This window comes from Oculina patagonica, chromosome 13 (genome assembly GCF_052425735.1).
Source record: "Oculina patagonica isolate OP01 chromosome 13, crgOcupat, whole genome shotgun sequence".
NCBI lineage: Eukaryota > Metazoa > Cnidaria > Anthozoa > Scleractinia > Oculinidae > Oculina > Oculina patagonica.
Window position 1 is genome coordinate 1,012,468 of NC_135770.1, and position 21,489 is coordinate 1,033,956.

Below are 21,489 nucleotides of genomic sequence, written 5' to 3' on the forward strand. Positions count from 1 at the left end.
ATGCGCGTGCAGCGTTTAGCTGATCATCTGACGTTTTCAAATCGTTGTTTCTGTCTACACTGAACCGCTACGGACGATGACAAAAACGCGATATATTAAGATCCCGTCCATATCACCCCATTTGAAAAGTAAACGAATACTTTGTCATGCGTTATCGCTTTTTGTCCAGCGCAATCTTGACGAAACGAGAGTTCCGTTGCAGAATCGATCGATCTGATGGCCTTAAAAAACAATAAAAATGGCCGGAAGTACACCAAAAAATTTGTTGGTCACTCTTTTTGAAAGTTAGGCATGCGCAATTCAACCGGATGTCCGATATTTTCGGACTTCGAATCGGAACCTTTCAGGGTCGCTCGTTTTTGGACCGCTGGTCAAGGGGAACGAAGACCCTGGGTACGCTCGTTCAAATACTTTGCGCATGAGTAATCCGAATATGGCGCGTTTTTGTATCGTCCGCATTGTTTTAGTGTGGACAGAAACAACGATTTCAAAACGTCAGATAATCAGCTGATCTCTGCAGGCGCACGGCTTCGTATTAGCGGTTAATCAAGAACAATTGAACGACTCTACAGTATATGTTTACGGTTTTACCAGGGTAGTTAATTTGCCTGGACATGGGTAGATATAATTTCTGTTAGGTACAGTACAATCAATTACACTTGAAAACGCCGCATTTCCCAGAATATATCATAATTCCAGTCATATAGGCAAGATGGCTTGGTGTATATCATTGCTAATTGTCTTGCGTCAAAATTTGGGTAAATGTGCCTAAGAAATCATAAACAAAAATGAAGAAAATGCTACTGGAAGTTTCATCTCAAGTGGAACCCCTTTTGAAAATCAGTGTGAAAAAAAAAATCATGAGAAGGGGCTTTGTTCTACATAATAATGCCTAATAACAGTTTAATTAAAAGTATACTAAAGATACGTAAATTTTGAAGATAAAAATGTGATTGGAAGAAGAATATAACAAAAAACACATACGCCTTAATAGTGGACAGAAATTGCGAATTTTTTATTCGGTGCAAAAGAAATGTCATTAACAATTCATTCAGGTGCATTGCTTGGATTCCCAACTAAAATAATTCATCCAGAGGAAAAAATTCAAGAGAGAGCAGTAAATAACATCTATACTTACTATAAGGGCTAACTGTAATAACAAATTATTATCGTTTGTAGCTTTTTTTAGTTTATCACATTCGCTTAATGCAACGTACAAATTGAAGCAAACTCCAAGTCAGCGATACTTTGACGAGGCTGTCCTGACCTGGCAAATATAAGGATGATCAAAATTCTAAGGACAGCCCATATGGGTTAAAAGGCAACAGAAAATGACAACTGCTCTCTGATTGGTCAATAGATATTTACTCTTTAACCGTTAAACCACGTGACATCTGTATAAATCAGTACGCCACGCATTTCTATGGTTTATTGATTCAATCTACCACTCGGGATTTTGAGAGAACCCTCAAAAGCCTGTAAATTACTTATCTGCGACTTTTGAATTACAAACACTTCAAGCATTTTTAAAGACGTTGGGTGTTTTATTGAATCCATAAACTGTAGAAATGCTTGGCCTATCCAATTCTAGACACAACGCTAGTTTTATTAACTTCATCATCAAACTGATTTATTTTTTCAAACTGGTCATTCGCTAGGGAATTCTACTGTGTGTGGAATTACGCCTTGCTGAGACTGGCGGTAATTTTATTTAGGCTGACAACATAATTGCAATTAAAGCAATTTTCATGTCATGAAGTAACTCCTCCTCATTCATAATTTCCTTGTTTTCCAAAGCTTTGTTTACAGCGATGTCTTCCTTTGGGTTCTGCTGAGGAGTCGACAAGGTATTAGAAGCCACAGAGATTCTGTTGTCTTCTGTGGGTTTCAAGATCTCCAACCAGATATCATCGTCGCTTTCCTCGTCAGCTGTCGCAATAAGACTACCAGCTTTCCACCTGCGCTTTGTGTTATAGTAGCTTTTGTTTTTGGACGGTTTTCGTGAAACGTTGTTCGCCCATTTCTTTATTCGAGATATCACTTTAGCAGAGAATTCGCTAGCAAGTCTAATTAAGACATTGAACATGAAAGTTCCAAGTTTTGCATCAACAAAATCAGTTCCTTGTTCTTCCCTGACCTCACAGTAAGTATCGACCAAAATAGCCACAAAGACGTTGGCCAGAACGAATAACATAGCGCACAAAAAGAAAAATAGGTAAAGAGATCCCAAGACAGGATAATTCAGATATATCTCCAGATAATCAATTTGCTTTCCAACAGACATTTGTAGCACCACTCGCAAAGAATTGACAAACGACGAAAAGAGCGCTAAAGTGCTGCCAAAGGAAAGATAACCAAACTGAGTAAAGGCAACCACCGTAATAAAAAGTACCAAAGAAAACGACAAAATTGGCTGTGCTGATCTTCTTAACGTTCCTTGCATTTGACAAATGTGATGATTGAACCTGACAAGTCTCAATAGCTTTAACGTTATGATGAAAATTGCCATTGAGAGCCACAAGGTTTCTAAATCTAACCAATGCACGATGTAGTCAGAACTAAACGTTTCGTAAGGATTGGATTGTATCTCCTTTACATAAACACTGGTGTATTTTCCTCTCATGAATGACATCACAACCGCTACAAGAGAAACCACGAGAAGGATCAGCTCTATCCAATTCCATAGCTGGCGAAAATATCTCTTCTGGTTAAACAGCTTGAACATCTCAGCAATGAAGCATACAACTATTACAACAACAAACAGTACCTGACACACCTCGTAAAATGACTGAAAGTGATCACTTGCTGATGGATATAGTGAAAGTGCTCTCACAACACCCGCCGTGACGGCCTCGCCAGTTTGCAGTCGTTCGTAGACCAGTCTCACGCTACAGAACAAGGAAGATGACGGATCAAACAATGTAAACTCTATGAACACGGCAGCAGTAAGAGTATCCACCCAATTGTTGTTACGCAAATCGCTTATCACTTCTGAAGCTGATTCTTTATTGTAGCCGAGGTCTGCCACATATCCGCCTCCATCGTAACTCTTTATCACAGCCTGGTGTGAAAGGGTTCTGATATGTTCTCCTGTCTGGTATCTCCATGGCTTTGGACAGATGTCATCAATGGAAGTAAAGTGGCTATAGTTTTCTAAGGGAATCCACTTTGGAAGATGAAATGGCGTTCGGTCCTCGTTATCGCTAGAGTAAGCTTGAAGACAACCAGGGAACAAGTCTTTGAGATGTGTGTCCATAAGATCCGTAGGGCAGCTTCCCTCTGAGTGTTAAAGAACATGTTATGACAGCTGTAAATATTATAAGCAAAGTTTTGCCATTAAACTAACCAATTACTGACGTGCCCAAATCTCTATGCCCACTTCAGAAATAAAGGACATTATATTATATGCAGGAAATGTTATATTTTGATAGAACCCGCAACAGATTTGTAACGATGGAATGTCAAGTACAATTAAGTCTCATTCAAAATTTACGTGTTGGTGTTTTATTTACTCGAATTTTTTATGTCCAGGCTTTTGCCAAAGAACAACTTATGTAATAGAAAAGCTTTAAATAATTTCTCTTCTTTAGAATATCAACAAAGTTCAGTCTTTTTAAAAACCTCAAAATTTCCAGTTACTATCGAATCTTATCAGTATACATTTCAAGGTACGATGTCCGATGGGTAGATACCATCCCCACTCCCTTTTACATCCAAGGGTTGAATTACCGTATTTTCTCGTTTAAACGCCCCCCGGCGTTTATTTCAAACTTGGCCCGATAGAGCCGGCGTTTATTCGATTCCAGGAGTTTTTTCAAGCCCTATGATTCTTAGAAGTGATTTTTGTTCATTATTTTTAACAGCAATATATTTAGACATTATGTTTAAAGCATGTTAAACCTTCAATAATTGTTTAAGGGGTTTATTTTCAAATACAGCTTGGAGACCCGGCGTTTGTTCGGGGCCCTGCGCTTAATCGAGAAAATATGGTAAATTGGTATCAAATGTGGCCTTACTTTCCTTCATTCGTAGCTGTCTAAGGCGTGGCATTCCCATTAGTAAGGTCTGCTTGTTGCTGATAAACCCTTCGTTGTGCTGAAACGGTCGGCCATTGTACCATGTCACGTCATAGAGACCAGGAAGTAAAACTTCATCTACCCAGTTCCACAGAGAAGGTGTATCTACGACCTGAAAATATATAAAACATGTACAAGAATATCCACTCTACTTTTATACACAATATAATTTTAGTAATTTCCTACCACCCTGAAAGTGGTACAAGAATGTAGGTGTGTGTGGCCGAGGTGACTGGCTGTGTAATCATTCTGACCTGTTAGCGTTTTAATTCAGTTAGTTAGTTGAATAAAACACTTCATTCGTTAATCACATACAGTTGAAAGGGATCTACCATGCGATATAAGCCAAAGTCACTCCATTTTTTTAATTCAGCGGTTCTCAAGAGAAAACAAATTGTTTTCAAAATAAACAGCTCCTTACCTCATCAAAACCACCAAAAATGCTGCTCACAGACTCGGTAACTTGGTATCCAGCGGGATGAAGATTTCCATAACACACAACCAAAAGGAGAAAACTGAATATTGCAAACAATAGTGTTTCTTTAACCACTTCAAGCATCCTCTGCTGATTCTTTCTACGCTTTCTTTCCTTAGCAAGTTCTTCTTCTTTCAGAGGGTTTGCTATGACTTCATCCCCTTCTTCACGCTTAAATATCGATGTCCCGATGACGGGATCCATTTCCGGGGGTTTCTTTATAAGAAGTGACAGGAATGTTGCAATAGCAATCACTTTGATTGGTTGTGTGATGAGAATGTCCTGCCCAAGGGACACTAAAATGGATGTCAACCACTGATTAGAGATATCAGCTCTCCACATCAAACTATAAAACACTATGAAGGCGGCACCAGTCAAAGAAATGAGCAGGCTCAAGCACCAAGCGACGTACACAAAATACGGTGGAAGACAACCTGGAGTTTTAGGTTTAATGTTATTTTTACTGGCATCGTAGAGTTCATTGTCAGACAATGCTGGTTTCGTTTTCCTGAAGATCAACACTACAACCAAGTTAGCTGGAATAGCTATGACACTGCTTTGTATTCCGATTTTAATTTGTGTCCAGCTCATTACAAGTGGTCCAAACTTAAAAGTATCTTTAGGCGTTTGATCAAACTGGTAAAACATGGCGTTGGTCAGCATTGCCGTCAAGAGGAAAGACAAGCAACACGTCAGACGCTGGCAACGGGTGAATGGGTTGTGAGGCGGTCTTGTGAAAACGGAAATCCAGATGTGCCCATCTCCTAAGTTTCGAGCTGTTCTGGCATAGAAATTAGGCTTGAATGCATGAAGTTCGTTTTCTTGTGCGGCTTTGATGTTCAGCTCAATAGAGCCACTTCTATTGTCCAGGGAAAGCCATTGATTTGCAAAAAAGTAATTCATCTCTTCTGTTTGCTGATCTGTGATAACAACTTGTTGGAGAAACCAGGCTGGGTTGGATCCGGTGTTATCGTGCCAGATGCGTATATCTGTCAGCTTTCCTAATGATGACGGTAAGGTTAACGTAAAGTTATTAACGCTTCCTCGAGAAAAATATTTTCTTAGACCGATATGATCCGTCAATGTAATCGATCCGCTGGTTCCGTTCTCCCCGTTTATGATTATTCCGACAGTTGCTGATGTCCCAAAGCCTTTCCACATCCCTGTCTGAATGCTTAAATGGTAAGTGTAGCCCTCTGTTTGAGCATCGGTTAAATAAACGTTGGCCACAACCTGGAACAAATAGGAGTAGGCAAGAGGAGATATGAACATGAGCAAATCGGGTAGGTATGACTGTGAGTCGGAATGAGACTGGATTAAATAAAAACTAAATTGAAAAACTGTACAATTGTTACAGCTGAGGGTAGCTAAGAAAACTGACGTGCTACTTTTACCATTGTTTCGTTTATTGTCTATTTAGCACTGGTATAAACTAGTTGAGTTTTATATATTGCGAATTCGTAAATTTCATTGGTTGTTTCATTGTCTTTTCGCTGTTACACCATATACGCATTGCTCTTGTGTGCTACATAGTGCACTCTCAAATGCCTGTTGTACTGAGTCTGTTCAGTATCGTCATGGACGTTATGATTAAAAAGGGAACAAAACAACAATTTAATAAACGTACTGTTAATGAAAACCGAACATTTATGAACTTTGTCGTCCTGTTTGTGTAATAAGGTATAAAGGTTTCTTATTTCTATATTGACTAAATTTCTCCTCTTTCGACGACAACGATACTAGTGCGTGACATACAAGGTTACGTACACACAACGTTTATGCAGTGCTTGCAAAATCGAAGGCCATTCAAAGCTATCAAATCAGTAATTGGCAATAAAATTATACTGACCTTTTGAAGGTCTTTGTTATCAGCTCGACGAGCGAACACAAGTCCAACAATGTAAATTCCAAATATGACACACACCGTTGAAAGTACAAGAAAGTTTCCAGTATCTCCAAGCCTCTCGAATTCTGTCCAAACCTTCTCGAAGTCGATGGGGTTTGGGGCGACAAAAATGTTTCCCCCAAACGCTGAAAGATGTGTACACAAACAATGTAGTTTCCCTTTCACGCCTTTCCATCCAACCTGAGAAGAAATGCAGCGAATCTTTTCTAGTACCAAAGTGCTCATTGACATTCTTATTGGGTAATAATTACACCACGTTTTGCGTAAGAATATGTGTCTGAGTTATTTGTGCATTAATAAAATATGTCATACAATGAAACATAAGACGTTTTCTGTTCTGTTTTAGATGTCATCAAAATGGAGAAAGAACCAAACTTTGCCCAGGCGACGATGTCGAGTGGGTTAGAGATGTACTGCACACGTGTAGGCACGACTAGACATGTTGAAAGTTGTCTAGAGTGAACGATTGTCGTGCGGGCATTCAGCGACTTACTTATAAGATGTGTAAGTATTAATTTAAAATAAGCGCACAACTATAGTAACCTTGGATAACCTTGGATACCCTTAAGTCGTTCATACAATGTATGAACGACTGCGTACACGTGTACGCGAGTAGTGCATACATTGTCTCTACAAATGCTTACGCACTTAAACGCACGTAAAAATTACGCGGCAGTGGAAATCCACCTTTAAACATGTTCTATGATGGATATACATGGCGACTCAGCAACATATTACTATACCTTACACCCTTCACTTGTCCAGGACTGCTTCTTTTCAGACCAATAAAGACAACTTCTCATCGTCACTCCCATAGTGTAGTTCAAGTCTGTGCGTTCGTCATACTGCGGTACTATAATTTCAGCTTCGGGAGGAGGCGTGGTAGGGGGATCCTTGACACCAATACAGGAACGCTTCTGTCGTCCATGGTGATCTTTACATGATCTCGTGCTACGACTGCCCCTATTACGTTTTTCTTCCTCATTTAGTTTTGACGCCAAACGAATGCCAATGAAATGAACACCAGTATTGCCCGTGATATTACTCGACAATCGCAATACATAGGGATTGCTTGTACAGTTGAAGTAACCAATTTCAGCCTTGTAATGTTTGCAGGATGAAAAATCTGGGATTATTGCCCAGAATTTGTAATTTCCTAGAGTTGGTTTAACATCATTATTGACAAACACATCAAAACGAGAATTGCCTTGTGGTCTTATTTCTACAAACGCGATATCAAAATCATTCTCAATTTTTGTCTTGTGGTAACGAATAAAGCTGGAATCGTTCTCAGATTTTACAAAAAGATGGTCCATGGTGTCGTTCTCTATAGCCTTTCTTTCGTCTTTCTCTGGAATAAACAGTTCGATGGCATGACTGAGGCCAGAGATGTTTAGCCGTGATCCGTCCTGCTTCTTTAAGTCCAAAATCAAAACGGACGATCTGATGTTCTTTGTTGTACTTGACCACACATAAGGATTCTTCTTTAAAGTCAGCATCTATTAAGAGGACAAAGTACAAGCAGTGAAAATCATTTCATTCAGACCCACTTGTTTTCCGTAATATTAGTTGAAGGTTTCAATTTGAGCACGCCCTATAGATAAACGAGTTCTTGAACATTCTGGTGATATCTCCGCCGATTTCAGATGTGTAGATTGGCAACCAAAAATATGAAGGCATACAGTCTTTACCTCCCCAAGCCAATGTAAAATAAATCCCTAACTGAACTTACTTGAATATCAACGGATGGCAAGTTCGTTTCATTTTCCCCAAATAACACTTCTGTAGACGGAAATGTCACGGCTCCCTCTTCATCACTTCCACTCAACGTCTCACTTCCTATTTTTGATGGCTGTTTTCTCTCAATTGTCATGGTGATGGAATCGCTCTTAATTGTACTCTTTCTTTCACCAGGCGTCTTAAAGGAGAGAAGAGTGGTGCCAACTGTGTCTACCAATGATAAAGAACTCTCCGTTATGTTTTTTGCCTGTCAAAAGAGAATGATGGTGTCGTCTTAAACTAGAATTGATATTTTAAATAGGTAGGTAATATCTACAAACAGGGAATATTGATTGTTATCGCTGCCAATTGAAAAGAAGTAACCTGACAATTTTCACAATAAACACATTTTAGGGATAAGGTACTTTTCTCTTCAACAGGAAAAAATTCGTGTAGTTTGCGGTATGTTGGAACTGTGAACCGAGTTATCTAGACTAGTTTGCATCGGTATGCGCATGCGGAAGGGTATAGGTTCGACCTCCTTCGCACGAAGTCGATTTCGTTTTACCCACGAGCTTGTGTCACTAAAGCAGAATGTCTTTCTTGACAGTATAACTCATAAGTAACTACGTAGCTAGTCTTATAAGTAACTAAGTAGCCAGTTGTCAGGCAGTAATTGTGGTGCTGCTGGTAGTATTATCATCAGAATACATCAAGATTAAACGAGAAATCGGTTAAACGGCATTTACCGTAGAAACATCTCTTTGAGTGTTTTGTGTTTCTCTGGTCCTCCTCCGCAAGTCTTCTCCATTTTCCTGTTGGATTAGTTCACGGTACATTACTGAAGCTAAATCAGCTGAAGCATTCAATATGTTTGATACCCCGTGTAAAATACTGCTTCCAGCTTCTTCGGCCATATCTCTGTCTTGAGCAGAAGACCGAAGGAAATTAGTGGTTGTAGTGAGTAAAGTTACAGCGTCTTCCTGGATAAACAAAGTAATTGGTATTAGCCAACATCAAGGTCATATCGCTTGATTCTGTTAAAGTCCAAGACATTAGGAAAAACTGATACCAGTTGATGATTAATTCCAATATTCGAGTTAAGCACCTGATCGCGCCATGATCGGAGTACTCTTGGGTTCTCGCTTTTTCATTGGATAATAAAAATTCGGAAACTTAACGAGTGCTTCAACATAGATTTTCAAAAGTGGCAGTTGTTCCCCCGACCGAAACAGTTACGAAATGACTAACAACACTGTGCAATAGAGGTACTTAGCTGTTGTGTGCGCATTTGTGTAATTTTTGTCTTCCTTTTGATTGTTTTCTACTGTCCAGAGTTTGAATTTGCGACTTTAAGTAATTAAATTAAGTCTTAAAAGACTAAAGTTACTCATATACATGCATTGAATCTTGTTTGTAGAAACCTCACGATCCTACAGAGAGCACTTATAGAAAAATAGGTCACCAAGGGTGACATGAGTCTAATGCGGTATGGCATAGTGATACAGATTGCGCGGTTTTCGTAAGCCGGTTAAAATTGGTTAGAGGTTTGTGTTCGGGAGTTTAATTTAAAATGCTTATAGCAAGCTAGGGGCATCGTGGATGATTATGGATGAAAACGAAACAGTCATAAATGTTATATGCTTCACAAAATTTAAAGTATGAACAGGAGTTGATGTTACTTCTTCCGTATTGTCCGTAAAAGCAGAAACGATTAAACATTTGGACAAGATTGCGTGACGATTTACAAAAAGCATGTTCATTACAACAAGGGTTGAAGAACTTCACATCGTTTTCTTTCAGATTTTTCACCATTTTGATGATGACTCTTGAAACAGATTTTGCAATAAAAGCACTTGAAATAGTGACTGTTACTTCATTGTACTGTAAGCACTTAGTGACAGATTTTCCTAAAAACGGGTGTAAATGCTCACGTCAATATAATGATGACCTTTTCAACGCTGGAAACTAGGCAATTATTATCGAGCTACCATACACAGGAGCGAAGACTGTTTATCATGATGTACAAATTTCGCGAATCATCACTTCCATATCAATGTAACCATTTTATGATTTTTCTAGCGGTAAGAAGAACTTAAGATCTCTGAGAGTCGTAAAAGCATGAAATTCGATTTCAGTGTATGGCAAAGGCCGGGACAGTGTAATACTGCAAAGCGGCCAAACAAACGCATTTTGATTTAGTCGCGTAACTTGATTTACATTTATCCATGTACATCTTTTATTTTTGAAGGTTTTTGTTTGCACTGTAAAGAAAAAATTGGTCAAAATTCGAATGACTTAAATACAAAAACCGAGGTAAAGTTTTCTATTTTTTAAAACAAAATAAATATTTGGTCGCATTGTGTAAATAAACGCGAGTCGCCGTCGAAATATTTTTTCTCAAAGACGTCTTGCTTTTTAAGCAAGACGAAAACACAAGTGCTTAACTGAACTGAAAACGAAGATTTATTTTCACAAAAAGCTTACAAATGTCTTAACTGGAAAATTATTTCGTCCTGTTCAAGTGTTGAATAATCGTGACTTGAGAAAGAACTTTTAATTATGCGTGGGAACACGTGTCGCTGATTGGCTGTTTTTAATTGAAACTAATCGTGCGTGTCCGTACGGAGTCCGTTCTTGCAGCTGATCATTGTTTTCTACATTACAGCGAACGATTATCGATCCCGAACCATTCCCTTGGGATTGCTAACAGCTTTTTTCATATAACAAAGAGTCTAATGCGCATGCGCAAAGCGCACGCAAGCATTAGACTCAAAAACTACTGAACATGTGGGTTTTTCTGCAAAATTTCATCTATCTAAAATAGATTTCACGACAAGTCAATCAAATTTATATTAATTAACATTTATTAAAAAGAAAACAATATGCTACTTGCCAAAGCGTTGATGGGTATTCTGTCCCTATTGTCTGTTGTAGTTACAACAAGTGCAGAGAGCTGAGTCACTTCGTTGATATTTGAAACTTGGGTTTGAGCCATAGCACGCAATACTGAGTCCTTTGCCTAACATGGAACGTAAGAGGGAAGATATCAGGGAACATCATTAAGTAGAAATTATCGTTTACGCTTTATACACAATTCTGTCCCAACATCCAATAGCCTGTCGTTTGAATAAAGTGTAATGGACATCTTTGGTCGGCTAAGGGTTCAAAATACTTTTTGTTTGTTCATAACAAAAGTTAAGAAGTATGCGAAAATATCAAAAGTTGACTAGTTGATGTTCGTTCGTTCGAAAGCCGGCATGATGCCGTTTCTTGGAAAAACTGGCTCCTCAAAATTAAATAGTGAACTATCTGCGCCAAAATCACATTTGAAAGCCAGGTTAAAGAATAATGATTTCATTATTAAGGTTAGATTGAAAAAACTGCTCAGTTACTTGACTTGTTAACTACGAAAGCGATTTTCATTTCATAGAAAGCGCCAGAATTTCGTAAAACTAAGAATGTGTTTGCCACAATACTGAAACCAAAGCAATTTGGTATAAAAAAATAATCAAACATAGTAAGAAACCAGCTGAAATTTGTCGATTTAAGCTTGCTTGCCCCCGCATGGATTACGTGCCTAATTTGCATTATAAACATGGCGGCTATCGTGAATAAGGTCTATTGTCGAAAAACTGACGTTTTGCGGAAGTCGAAAGAAGTGAAGACAGACACGTTAATAAAGTCATTCATTCATTCATTCATTCATTCATTCATATCATTATATTTTCTGTCTCTAAACTGTCAGTCATTCGCCGTGAACAGCTACACAAATTTATTCCCTGTTAATTTTTTTCTCAGTTATTCTCAAAATCACTGATGGCATGCTAAAAGAGAGTTTACCTTTTGAAGTTTAAACACCTACCGCATCGAAATCATATGAGCTAAGAGAGACCATCGCAAGAATGGAGGCTTCACTAACTTTTCCATTCTGCATCAATTTTTCAATCTGATTAGTCAGTCTCTTCACAATCAACGACGAATCATTGATTTTTTGCGGTAGGGGCTTCACCTAAAGTAGCAAAGTATTGTAACAACTAACAATGAGACTGTGTTGGTGGAGAAACGCTTTCAATTAGGTATTTTATCCATCCCATTTACCCAATAGGAAAACTAACGAACTATAACATGCATTGTTATAGTAGGTATTTTGATGAAGGTATTTTTCATTCTAATCCGAAGAATACCAAAATGGTATTTTTTTTTTCATTGTCATCTATTATAGAAGTCAAACCAGAAACAAATACGTAACATGCGCAGCTCGTAAATATTGTCCTTCTTAAAACTCATGCAGGTAGAATCCTGCATTTTTTAAAAAAAAAATTAAAAGTTATTTAAAAACATGCAGTACTCTTTCTTATAAACTTCATTTAAGTGTATAGGAATCATATTTCTTAAATAAACATACCTTTACAGTTAACAGGTCTATGGCACGAGCTCCTCTTTGCCCAAGAATTTCCACTTGTATGGTAACATTGTAATCTTCTGTTTTCTTCCCTTCAGGAAGTATCGTTGTTATATTGGGGATGACGGTAGCACTTTTGATGATAACTGTGCCAGCTGAAGAAATGTAACTAGAAAGAAAATTTAAGGTTTGAAACAAAGAAAAATCGCAATTGCAACATGTTCGTTAATGAAAGTATTTTCATCAAACACTTAGAGCGGTTTTCAATTGAGTGTCGAAAGTAATTTGCGTTTGCTTTGGTTTTGCGTTCACTACGCTTAGTGATTGGTTTAAAAATTTCGCGCCACTTTCTCGGCCAATCAGGAGTAAAACCAAAACCAATCGTGACTCGCTCGCGCACGTTTTCCCGCGCTTCGTGCCAACTACATGTAATTGCTTCGAGTTTTGATTGGTTCACTCGATTGTCTGTGTCCTTTGTGATTGGCTAGAGTAATTACTTTGGTTTTGGTTTTACGACACTCAATTGAAAACTGCTCTAAGTGGCGAAAAAATACTTATAGTTGGTGTTAACCTGTTCGGTACATTCTGTATTTGACCTACATTTATTGGAACACGGAGACTGTTCAGAGTCAAGGTCTGTTTACATTACTAACCGCCTCCTGGTTAGAGGGTACCAAAGGGGGGTTCGTGATCCCGTTTCACGCACAAGTTTTAACCAAATTCACGTGTCACGTATACTTGAAACAGCAAAATTCACGGATCACGTTTCTTTTCTAACTATTTTTCACGCGTCCCGGTCTAATTTTTGCCCTATTTTCACGCGTCACGGACTAATTTTTGCCCTTTTCACGTGTCACGCATAAACCCTTTGTCCCCCTCTGGTTACCTCAATTGGTAGAGCGCCGGACTGCTGTGCGGGAGGTCGTGGGTTCTAACCTCAGACCGGACCAACACTCAGGGTCTTAAAATAACTGAGGAGAATGTGCTGCCTTTGTAATTACATCTGCAAATGGTTAGACATTCTAGTCTTCTCGGAAAAGGACGATAAACCGTAGGTCCCGTCTCCTGTATCTTTAGTCTTATAACAGGGGACGTTAAAGAACCCACGCACTATTCGCAAAGAGTAGGGCACGAAGCTCCCGGTGTTGTGGTCTGGCGTGTAAAACGCATTTGAACGTATGGAAAATGCGCTATATAAATGCATTATCATTATCATTATTTGATACGAAGAAGAATTGTTTTCAAGTAAAGCCTACCTGAAGTTGTAAGTCAAATGTTGGTTTTTAGCGTGCCACCCAGAACAGTCCACTGAAAAATTGGTCTTCAAAACAAAACCTTCCTCTGGTTGCACTCTGCATCTTTTCGTGGGAACATGGAGAGGCGCTACAGTTTTGAACGTTATGTTGTCTTCCATGGCAAGTCTTCCTTGAAACATTATTGATCCCTTTATCTTGTAAGTTGCATTCATCTCCAGTGAATACTCATTTCCGCCAAGCTTGCCAGTGATAACTAAACTTGGATTGTCTAAGTCGGTGAGTACTCGTTCAGCCAAGTCTGATATTTGCACCCATGATTGGCCGGAGTCCTTTTTCATAAACAAAGACCAGTGATGGTGCGTGATCTTTATACAGAGGTCTCCAGTACAGTTGGATTCGATGATCATTCGCTTGCTGGGAATAACTTCAGGACCACAGTTATAAGTACAACTGAAATTTTAAGCAGAGGAAGGTTACAATTGGCACAATTAAAGATTAAGAGACAAGCGAGCGATAGGAAATGTTATTTTGAAAAATATCCGCATTGCATTGATTAAAAGAAGACAGTTCCGCAAAATCTATGTGTAACTTTTGAGAAATTAGATCATACTGAGATTGCCATGTCCGTCTTCAACTAATAAAGACGAATCAATTAATCACACTTAAATTACTAGTGTAATAAACTTAATAAACAATCATTGAGCGGCGAATAGAACCGAAATATGAAAAGCTAGGTATACATGCCTATTATAGACGTCTTTTAAATATCAAGTTTCGTGTGTAAGGTTTTTCTTTCATTTACACCAACTTCAGTCTTCCTCTCTACCCCCAGTCTCAATATGGTCAGTTGGAATGTTCTCTGGATTAACTCAACACAAGTGTGAAGGCATTGTGAAGGAAAACTTACCTAATCAAAAATGTAGTCTGCGGTTGTCTTTGCACTGTTAAATAATGTATAGCCTTTGAGCTTTTCAAACCATTTGAAACAACAAGCTCAAACACATATGTTTGTCCGTCCTCCATCTTGTCTACATCAACAACAAGAACATTTTCGTTACCACTGAGTCTTCCTGGACCGTAGCCATAGCAACCAACTGAAGCGCTTGGGTCTCCATTTGGAGAATCTACGACCGGAAGGGAATCGTTTTTCGGGAGTGTTTCGTGGCTTCTTCGGCAGAACCAGGTAAAGGTCAGGGGACCTGCCTTTCCTGGATGTGGGTCATAGGACAGCGATCCATTTAACGTGATTATCCCTTCTCTTTTATACACCTCCGAGACGCCTGAAATATTAGCGACAGGAGTTCCTTGTAGAAGAAGGACGTAACCGTAATCATATCCTATAACGCTCTGTTGCGGCAAAATCTTCAGAACATAACTGACGTAAAAGTAGCTGTCGAGGCTAGGTGTCAGCCGAGTTGACCAACCTGGTGGATCTGTTTCAACTGTCCCAGGAATAAACGAGTAAAAAGTTCTTGACTTTAACGTTGCTTGGGTAATACGCCAGTATGACCTCAATTGTGCTGAAGAGCTGCAATTTGAATGGTTTACTTCTGCTTTAAAGTCAATCGTGTCTGATGCAAAGACGACTTTGGCTTGGTCTAGTGTCTTGCTCAAGTTGAGATTAACGGTCGCTGGAGGACATGTACAATTAACTGAAAAATGATGCAGGAAAAATGCTTAATTAACTTGAATACACATTTACTAAGGTGGTTGTTGGCCTAACACCAATTAGCTCCCTATAAGCTACCCTCTAAAAAATTTAAAGAAATATTTCAATTACGGTGAACAACCATGACAACGGCTGGCATCGGAAAGAAGAAAGTTGAGTTGTACGGGCGTTTTGTCCTTATGCTTGTATGGCTTTCCTTCTTGCAAAGTTCAAATGATAGCTATAAAAAAGCTTAAGCCAAGCAACTCAAAACTGGTCTTATAAGCTATTGCTCTATGCAAGTTTAATTTTACGACTCAGACAATGCATTAAAATAATAGTAATAAATTAAAACAGTCCAATCACCTGTATCCACCGCTTCAAGATAGTCATTATGAAACATAGAGATCGTTTGTATTCTTGATTTGATCTTCTCTATCAGCTGAAGTTTCACAGTAGAGTTGGCACAAAAGATCTTTATCTCCGCCATTAGTAAAGCAGTGTTGGATGATAGTTGTGTACTCTGTGCGCTTGAGTTGGAAAGAAAAAAAATAGCCCTTTTTACGTATACTTAGTGAAGTAACTATACGCTCTGCCGACGTGCTTAACAAATGCTGTTATTTCTCCATTTTATATGTTTTTTTGTAATAGTATCAACAAAACATCAAAACGACGCAAATATACCATCATTTCTTTCCAAACAAAACAGCAAGACAAAATCATTAACAAGGATCAAAATTAAGACCTAGGTGCTAGAGGATATTGTTGCAACGACTATTAAAAGACTTCTTTCAACGCCTCATTTGGTACGTCGTCTAAAACGAAAAGATTGTGTCGGTACAACAATTTCTCTCTCAATTTTGTATGGTTTTATTAAATAAGGCCTATTAACAATTCTTTCCTTTTTCAATCACTCATTCTGTACATTAATATTAATATTATTATTATTATTAGCTATTATTATTATTATTACAATTTTCAGGTATTCTATCGTAAAGAAGATATAGGCGATGAGTAGCGTAGATATAAAAGACATGAGAAGACGTCGGCGTCCTACAAAAGAAGCCATGCATATGATTGTATAGTTAATAATAACTGAAAAAATCCGTACCCAAATCGTTGAAACTCAGCCAAGAAGAATCCGGGAAAACCATCAAGAATGCTATTAAACTGTAAAAGAACAGCGATGCACGAAGAGTGGTTAACGAAGCTTATAATTAATAAACGCTAAATTATAGCCTTTTACAATCGGAAGGCAAGCAGGTTGCCTTGTTGGCTAGTTACCTGAGAGTATGTCCAACAGGAGCTACACAATTACTGTTAGTCCAGAGTAAGGAATTTCTTTCAGGGTAAGGGAAATCAGAAATTAAAAGGCGACCTTCACAACGATGCATTTATTTCAATCTAGCATTGCGTGCCACTCCGTGAGTTACCGAATAATTAAGTTCTTCAAACTTCAGTAAAAACTTAGCTACACTGTTTAGAGCTTATTCGATCCCTTAGATTACTGGGTTACTCAGGTGATTCATCTGGTATTACAATCATTGTGGATGTGTCTTACAGAAAATTCGGCTAGGCTTTCTCATTGTATCAGCTTAGCACGAATTCAGGGTGTGCCACGCCAATACTCAAGCACCTGGACAAGATGGCGTTCTTGGTTTGCTCTTTTGTAAATTTTTTTTGTTTACCTCTGACATAATATTGGTTTTCATTGCCTTGTACTGCTCCGTTGTAGAGTCCAGGAGATCCAAGGTCAAATACTTGTTTACAACTATAAGCCATGTGTTGAAATGATATGCTGAAAGAATCATATGTCAAGACAGTTATCACTAAAGGAAACACTTCCTTTGCTAAGCATTCTTTCATCCTACTATTCACATAAAAAAAGAAAATTGAAAATGTTCTCCTAATTTGAGAATTCAAATATTTTCCATGCCAGATGGGTATTAAGAAACAAAATTCAAAGGTTTTGCAGATGGCCAATCAAATCATACGATGCATGTGACAATTAACATTGGTGACGCGTTAAAAAAGGATTAAATGCTGGTTAGGAAAGTTTCTTTTTTAGTCTTGCAATCACCTTAATTTTGGTTTGATAAAAGTAGTCGGAAAACTGCTCTTTTACGTAAATTCATCTAAAGTTCAACTCACTTTTTGTGCCATACACTTCAACTCTAAGGCAATTCCATACATGACGATTAGTTGGGTGAAAGCGAACATATCGTGCTTGTACTGACACTGGAAGCTCGTGCCTGTCAACAGTTAAGGAGCTGCCTTTTCTATGGAATTCCTGAGAAAATTGAGAATGTTAAGTCTTACATGTGGTGTACATGGACCACAACTGACATATTTAGCAAAAGGGATTCGTTTGCTGGTGGTGTGTTGATGGAAGAATCTTCAAAGTTGTTTCAACTTACTAGCTGACAACATCACAGCGAAACGTAAGATTGCAATCATCATCATTACTTTTTTAAAAAAGTCGTGGCGTTTTGAACATTTGTTAAGGCTTGGCCTACAGATATTATGAAAGACTAGTTTTACTCTATTATTCAGGTTTTTGCATAGTATTAAAGTATATATTATATTAGTTAAGTCGCGTTATTAATGTCAAGCTAAATTTACAAAAGTTAATGGAACCCAAATTATGGTATAAACAAAGACAGTCTGCACCAAGATAGAATAAGCATACAAATAACTTGCAGTTTTATACTCCTTCGCCAACAAACCACCCTGGCCTTATAATTCTGTGCAGATATATAATTTTACTCATTCGGTAATCCGAAAGACCTGGTTTTGCGTTAAAATCCACTCTAAAGGAGGAAAAAAAATTGACAGGTCACAGCGACTTACAACATCCGTTCCCGCATACGCGTATGTGGTCCAGCTACTTTCGTCAGTAGAGAAAGACAGTTTAAAGGCTGTGACCCATTCATTGCCATTTCTGTCTCCCTGAGTATCAACTCGACACATGGTAAACATATCTCCAAAGTAAATCTGAAGCCACTCATTGTTACTATTGCTGCTTCCTGAACACCAACCATCTCCTCGGTCACCTTGCAGCCGGCCAAAAAAAGGTTGGTAGCGCTCAGTTGGTTTTTCCGCGGAACTGGCTGTCATATAACTGTCAGGAATTATACCTGGGTCTGAAGCTCCGATGGGTTTCGTGAGACAATCATCAGCAGAAAATTCTGAAAGTGAATGAGTCGAAAGATTAACAAAAAGTTTTTAGTTTGGTCAGTATGTCAATTGCGGGAAGGTTATAAAGGATATTTTCGCGACTCGTGAATGATATTTTTGAGGATGAAACATTAGAGGACTGTAAAGATAAGATGTTCTACATGACACGAGCATGGGACAAAGAAAAATTCTGAGTCCCCGACGGGAATCGAACCCATGGCCTCCCAGATACCGGTTGGGCGCTCTAACCAACTGAGCTACGAGAGGCTCTTTATTATTTATTACCGAGCTTAAAATTTACCATCTTTATTATTTACTACAAAACTTGATGAATTCGACATTGCTGATCCTAGCAGTATGCAGGACGCGTGTCACATATCAACCTAGTAAAATGGCCCAGCTCACAACGAGTCTCTCGTAGCTCAGTTGGTTAGAGCGCCCAACCGGTATCTGGGAGGCCATGGGTTCGATTCCCGTCGGGGACTCAGAATTTTTCTTTGTCCCATGCTCGTGTCATGTAGAACATCTTATCTTTATTATTTATTACCGAGCAAAAAATTTACCATCTTTATTTTTTACTATTAGGGGACTGTTTTTGGGTTTTCGTTGTGAAACGTGATCCATTTAAGTATAAGAGATCTTCAGTATGGTGGCCTAGGACTGCCATAGCAAAAAACCCATTTCCTTAACATGTTTTAACATGTTTCTTGTAAATATATGTTTTATTTTATTTTTGTTGTTGTTGTTTTTTAATGTCTTTATTATTTTTTCATCAAAATAATATTTTATCAAAGTTATTTTCGATGAAAAGTAAACTATTGTAAAAACTAGATGAAAACAAAATGATTTCAAGAACGAAAATAATCTTGAGCGAAACCAAAAGTAATTTGCCTTAACATTGTCGTAAAACAGTGTCAAGTGCTAAGTGCTTTTTGTCAAATCAGTTTCTTAAAGCGTGAAAATAGTCTTCTTTACAGGTGTGCTTTTATGAATTTTTAAAATAACATCGCGTTTTGTAACAACTTTCGTAAATTGTAACAATACTTTATAAATTACTGGGTACATCTTTTCACATCGTGCAATTTCTTTTAGTAACGCACGTATTGCAAATTATATTTTTTTCTACAGCAAACCACCTTCCTCAAGGAAAAGGAAAGCGGACAGTTGTACAAAGGCTACGCAAATTGTGTTAACACGTCGCACGCAATTTATAATAATTTTTATGAATTGTAATAACACGTTATTGTATTTTGCAAAAAGTAAGTCAAAATGAGAATAAGCAGTGGGTTATTCAGAAATGTGGTGTTCTTTAACAGGTGCAATATTTTGAACAAGATGGAATGTCTTACTTTGCGTTGAAATTTCTTTTTTCTCTGTTTATTAATTAGGGGCTTTTCTACTGTCACAAAAAGTAATTATCATGGAAAGTGTTGTTAATTGTGAGCATAAGTTTAGTCCCTGCCAATATGCTCTCAGCATTCCGTCGACCGACTTTGTAGCTATCGATATCTTAGTCACTTACATTTATGTATACGGCCTCTGGGGTTAAATTGCTTTTATTAAGGCATGACAGTTTTAAAAAATGCCGAAAGCATTAAGTCGCGCCATTTTCCATCCATCAGTTGAATATACATCAGGCTCAAAAGAGCATTTAAATTTGATTCACGTAAACTGCAGGCATATCTTCGGACAATTTACCATAATTAAGACACCCAAACGTTTTTATGATACCAAAGAGAAATAACTTTAGTCGTGAACAACGCTTTGGTTTCTTAATTCTGCCACAATGTTCAATTTTACCCGTCATAACAATGCCTTTATATTATGGATTTTTACTGAACGTGTGCAGGTTTTCTCGCTCTTTTAGAAAACAACTAAAGCAGTATATCAACTTCACTTCAAAACTAAAATACGAACAAAAAACGATCCTAACACGATAGGGAATTGCGCAAAACATATTTCATGGTGATCATCTTTAACGTATTCATGGCAGAAATTCTCACCTGGGCAGTTTGTTTCTCCTTCCGTAAAATAACAGAACATTCCTAATGAAAAAAAGACTGCGATCCAAACCTTAGACATCGTACATAACGAGACAGTACTCTGAGGCTGTGGACTAATGCAAAGAACTGAAACGCGAACTTAAGTGACAATTCCTTTAGGCTTCCTCACTGGGAACTGACATTATTTCGTAATATGTTTATAGCCAATCGAGGACACGGATTTGGTCACGCGATAAAAAGTAGATTATCTCAAACCACGTGCAGAAATCTTGATGACCAATCACATGGCATAATCCCGTTTATCGGATAACATAAACGATCACAACAATTTCGTGCCTTTCCTCTGGTCCAAATATAGTTCTGTGTAATTGGCATATTCGGCAACTAAATTGTAAACACACAACATGCAAGTAATTGCGGTTTCAACTCATGATTCATAAGGTTAGCTATTTCAAAGAAAAATAGATATTTCTTAAACACCCGTCTTTGAAAAAAGCAAAAAGTTTTTGAAATTGACATCGAGCTAAAGGACTCGCTAAAAAGACGGTGAGGAAGGCCATCTAATGTTATGCTCTGTAATATAATCAATATCGATTTTCATGAAATTTTAGCAAATGTGTAAACGATGATATTTGTGTTTCCTTTATCTCATTTTGTTGAGGTACATATGGGACTCTTTCCTGTCCACACGGTGGCATTCTGAGGTTAATTGAACTTTCGATATTTATTAATGCTTTGATAGGTATGTAAGCTTAGAATAAGATCTCCACTAACGTGCAAGAGGAGGGAAGAAGAATTGATGGATGGATTCCCCTTCCCAGTTA

The 21,489-nt window shown here is 38.1% G+C and overlaps 1 protein-coding gene across 1 annotated transcript; it reads right to left on the reverse strand.

The window, feature by feature from the left end:
* Positions 1–1,004: 1,004 nt before the first annotated feature.
* LOC144636215 (polycystin family receptor for egg jelly-like) lies at positions 1,005–20,768 on the reverse strand. Its single transcript, XM_078495367.1, has 18 exons — positions 20,666–20,768; positions 18,336–18,673; positions 17,637–17,775; positions 17,174–17,283; positions 16,597–16,655; positions 15,852–16,015; positions 14,745–15,489; positions 13,838–14,287; positions 12,585–12,750; positions 12,042–12,188; positions 11,069–11,198; positions 8,926–9,155; positions 8,190–8,444; positions 7,201–7,956; positions 6,401–6,637; positions 4,498–5,784; positions 4,017–4,188; positions 1,005–3,279 (listed from the first exon to the last, which is right to left on the reverse strand). The coding sequence occupies exons 1-18, from the start codon at positions 20,742–20,744 to the stop codon at positions 1,712–1,714; spliced, it is 7,032 nt and encodes a 2,343-aa protein (XP_078351493.1). The 5' UTR covers positions 20,745–20,768; the 3' UTR covers positions 1,005–1,711.
* Positions 20,769–21,489: the final 721 nt, after the last annotated feature.

Bases quoted from the DNA above. Each gene is read 5' to 3' on its own strand.
- LOC144636215 (XM_078495367.1), bottom strand. From the start codon at position 20,744: ATGTCTAAGGTTTGGATCGCAGTCTTTTTTTCATTAGGAATGTTCTGT. The intron at 15,490-15,851 runs GTGATTGGACTG...ATCATTTTTCAG, and splicing joins TCTTGAAGCGGTGGATACAG to TTAATTGTACATGTCCTCCA. The intron at 6,638-7,200 runs GTATAGTAATAT...ATTTCTTCTCAG, and splicing joins GGACAAGTGAAGGGTGTAAG to GTTGGATGGAAAGGCGTGAA.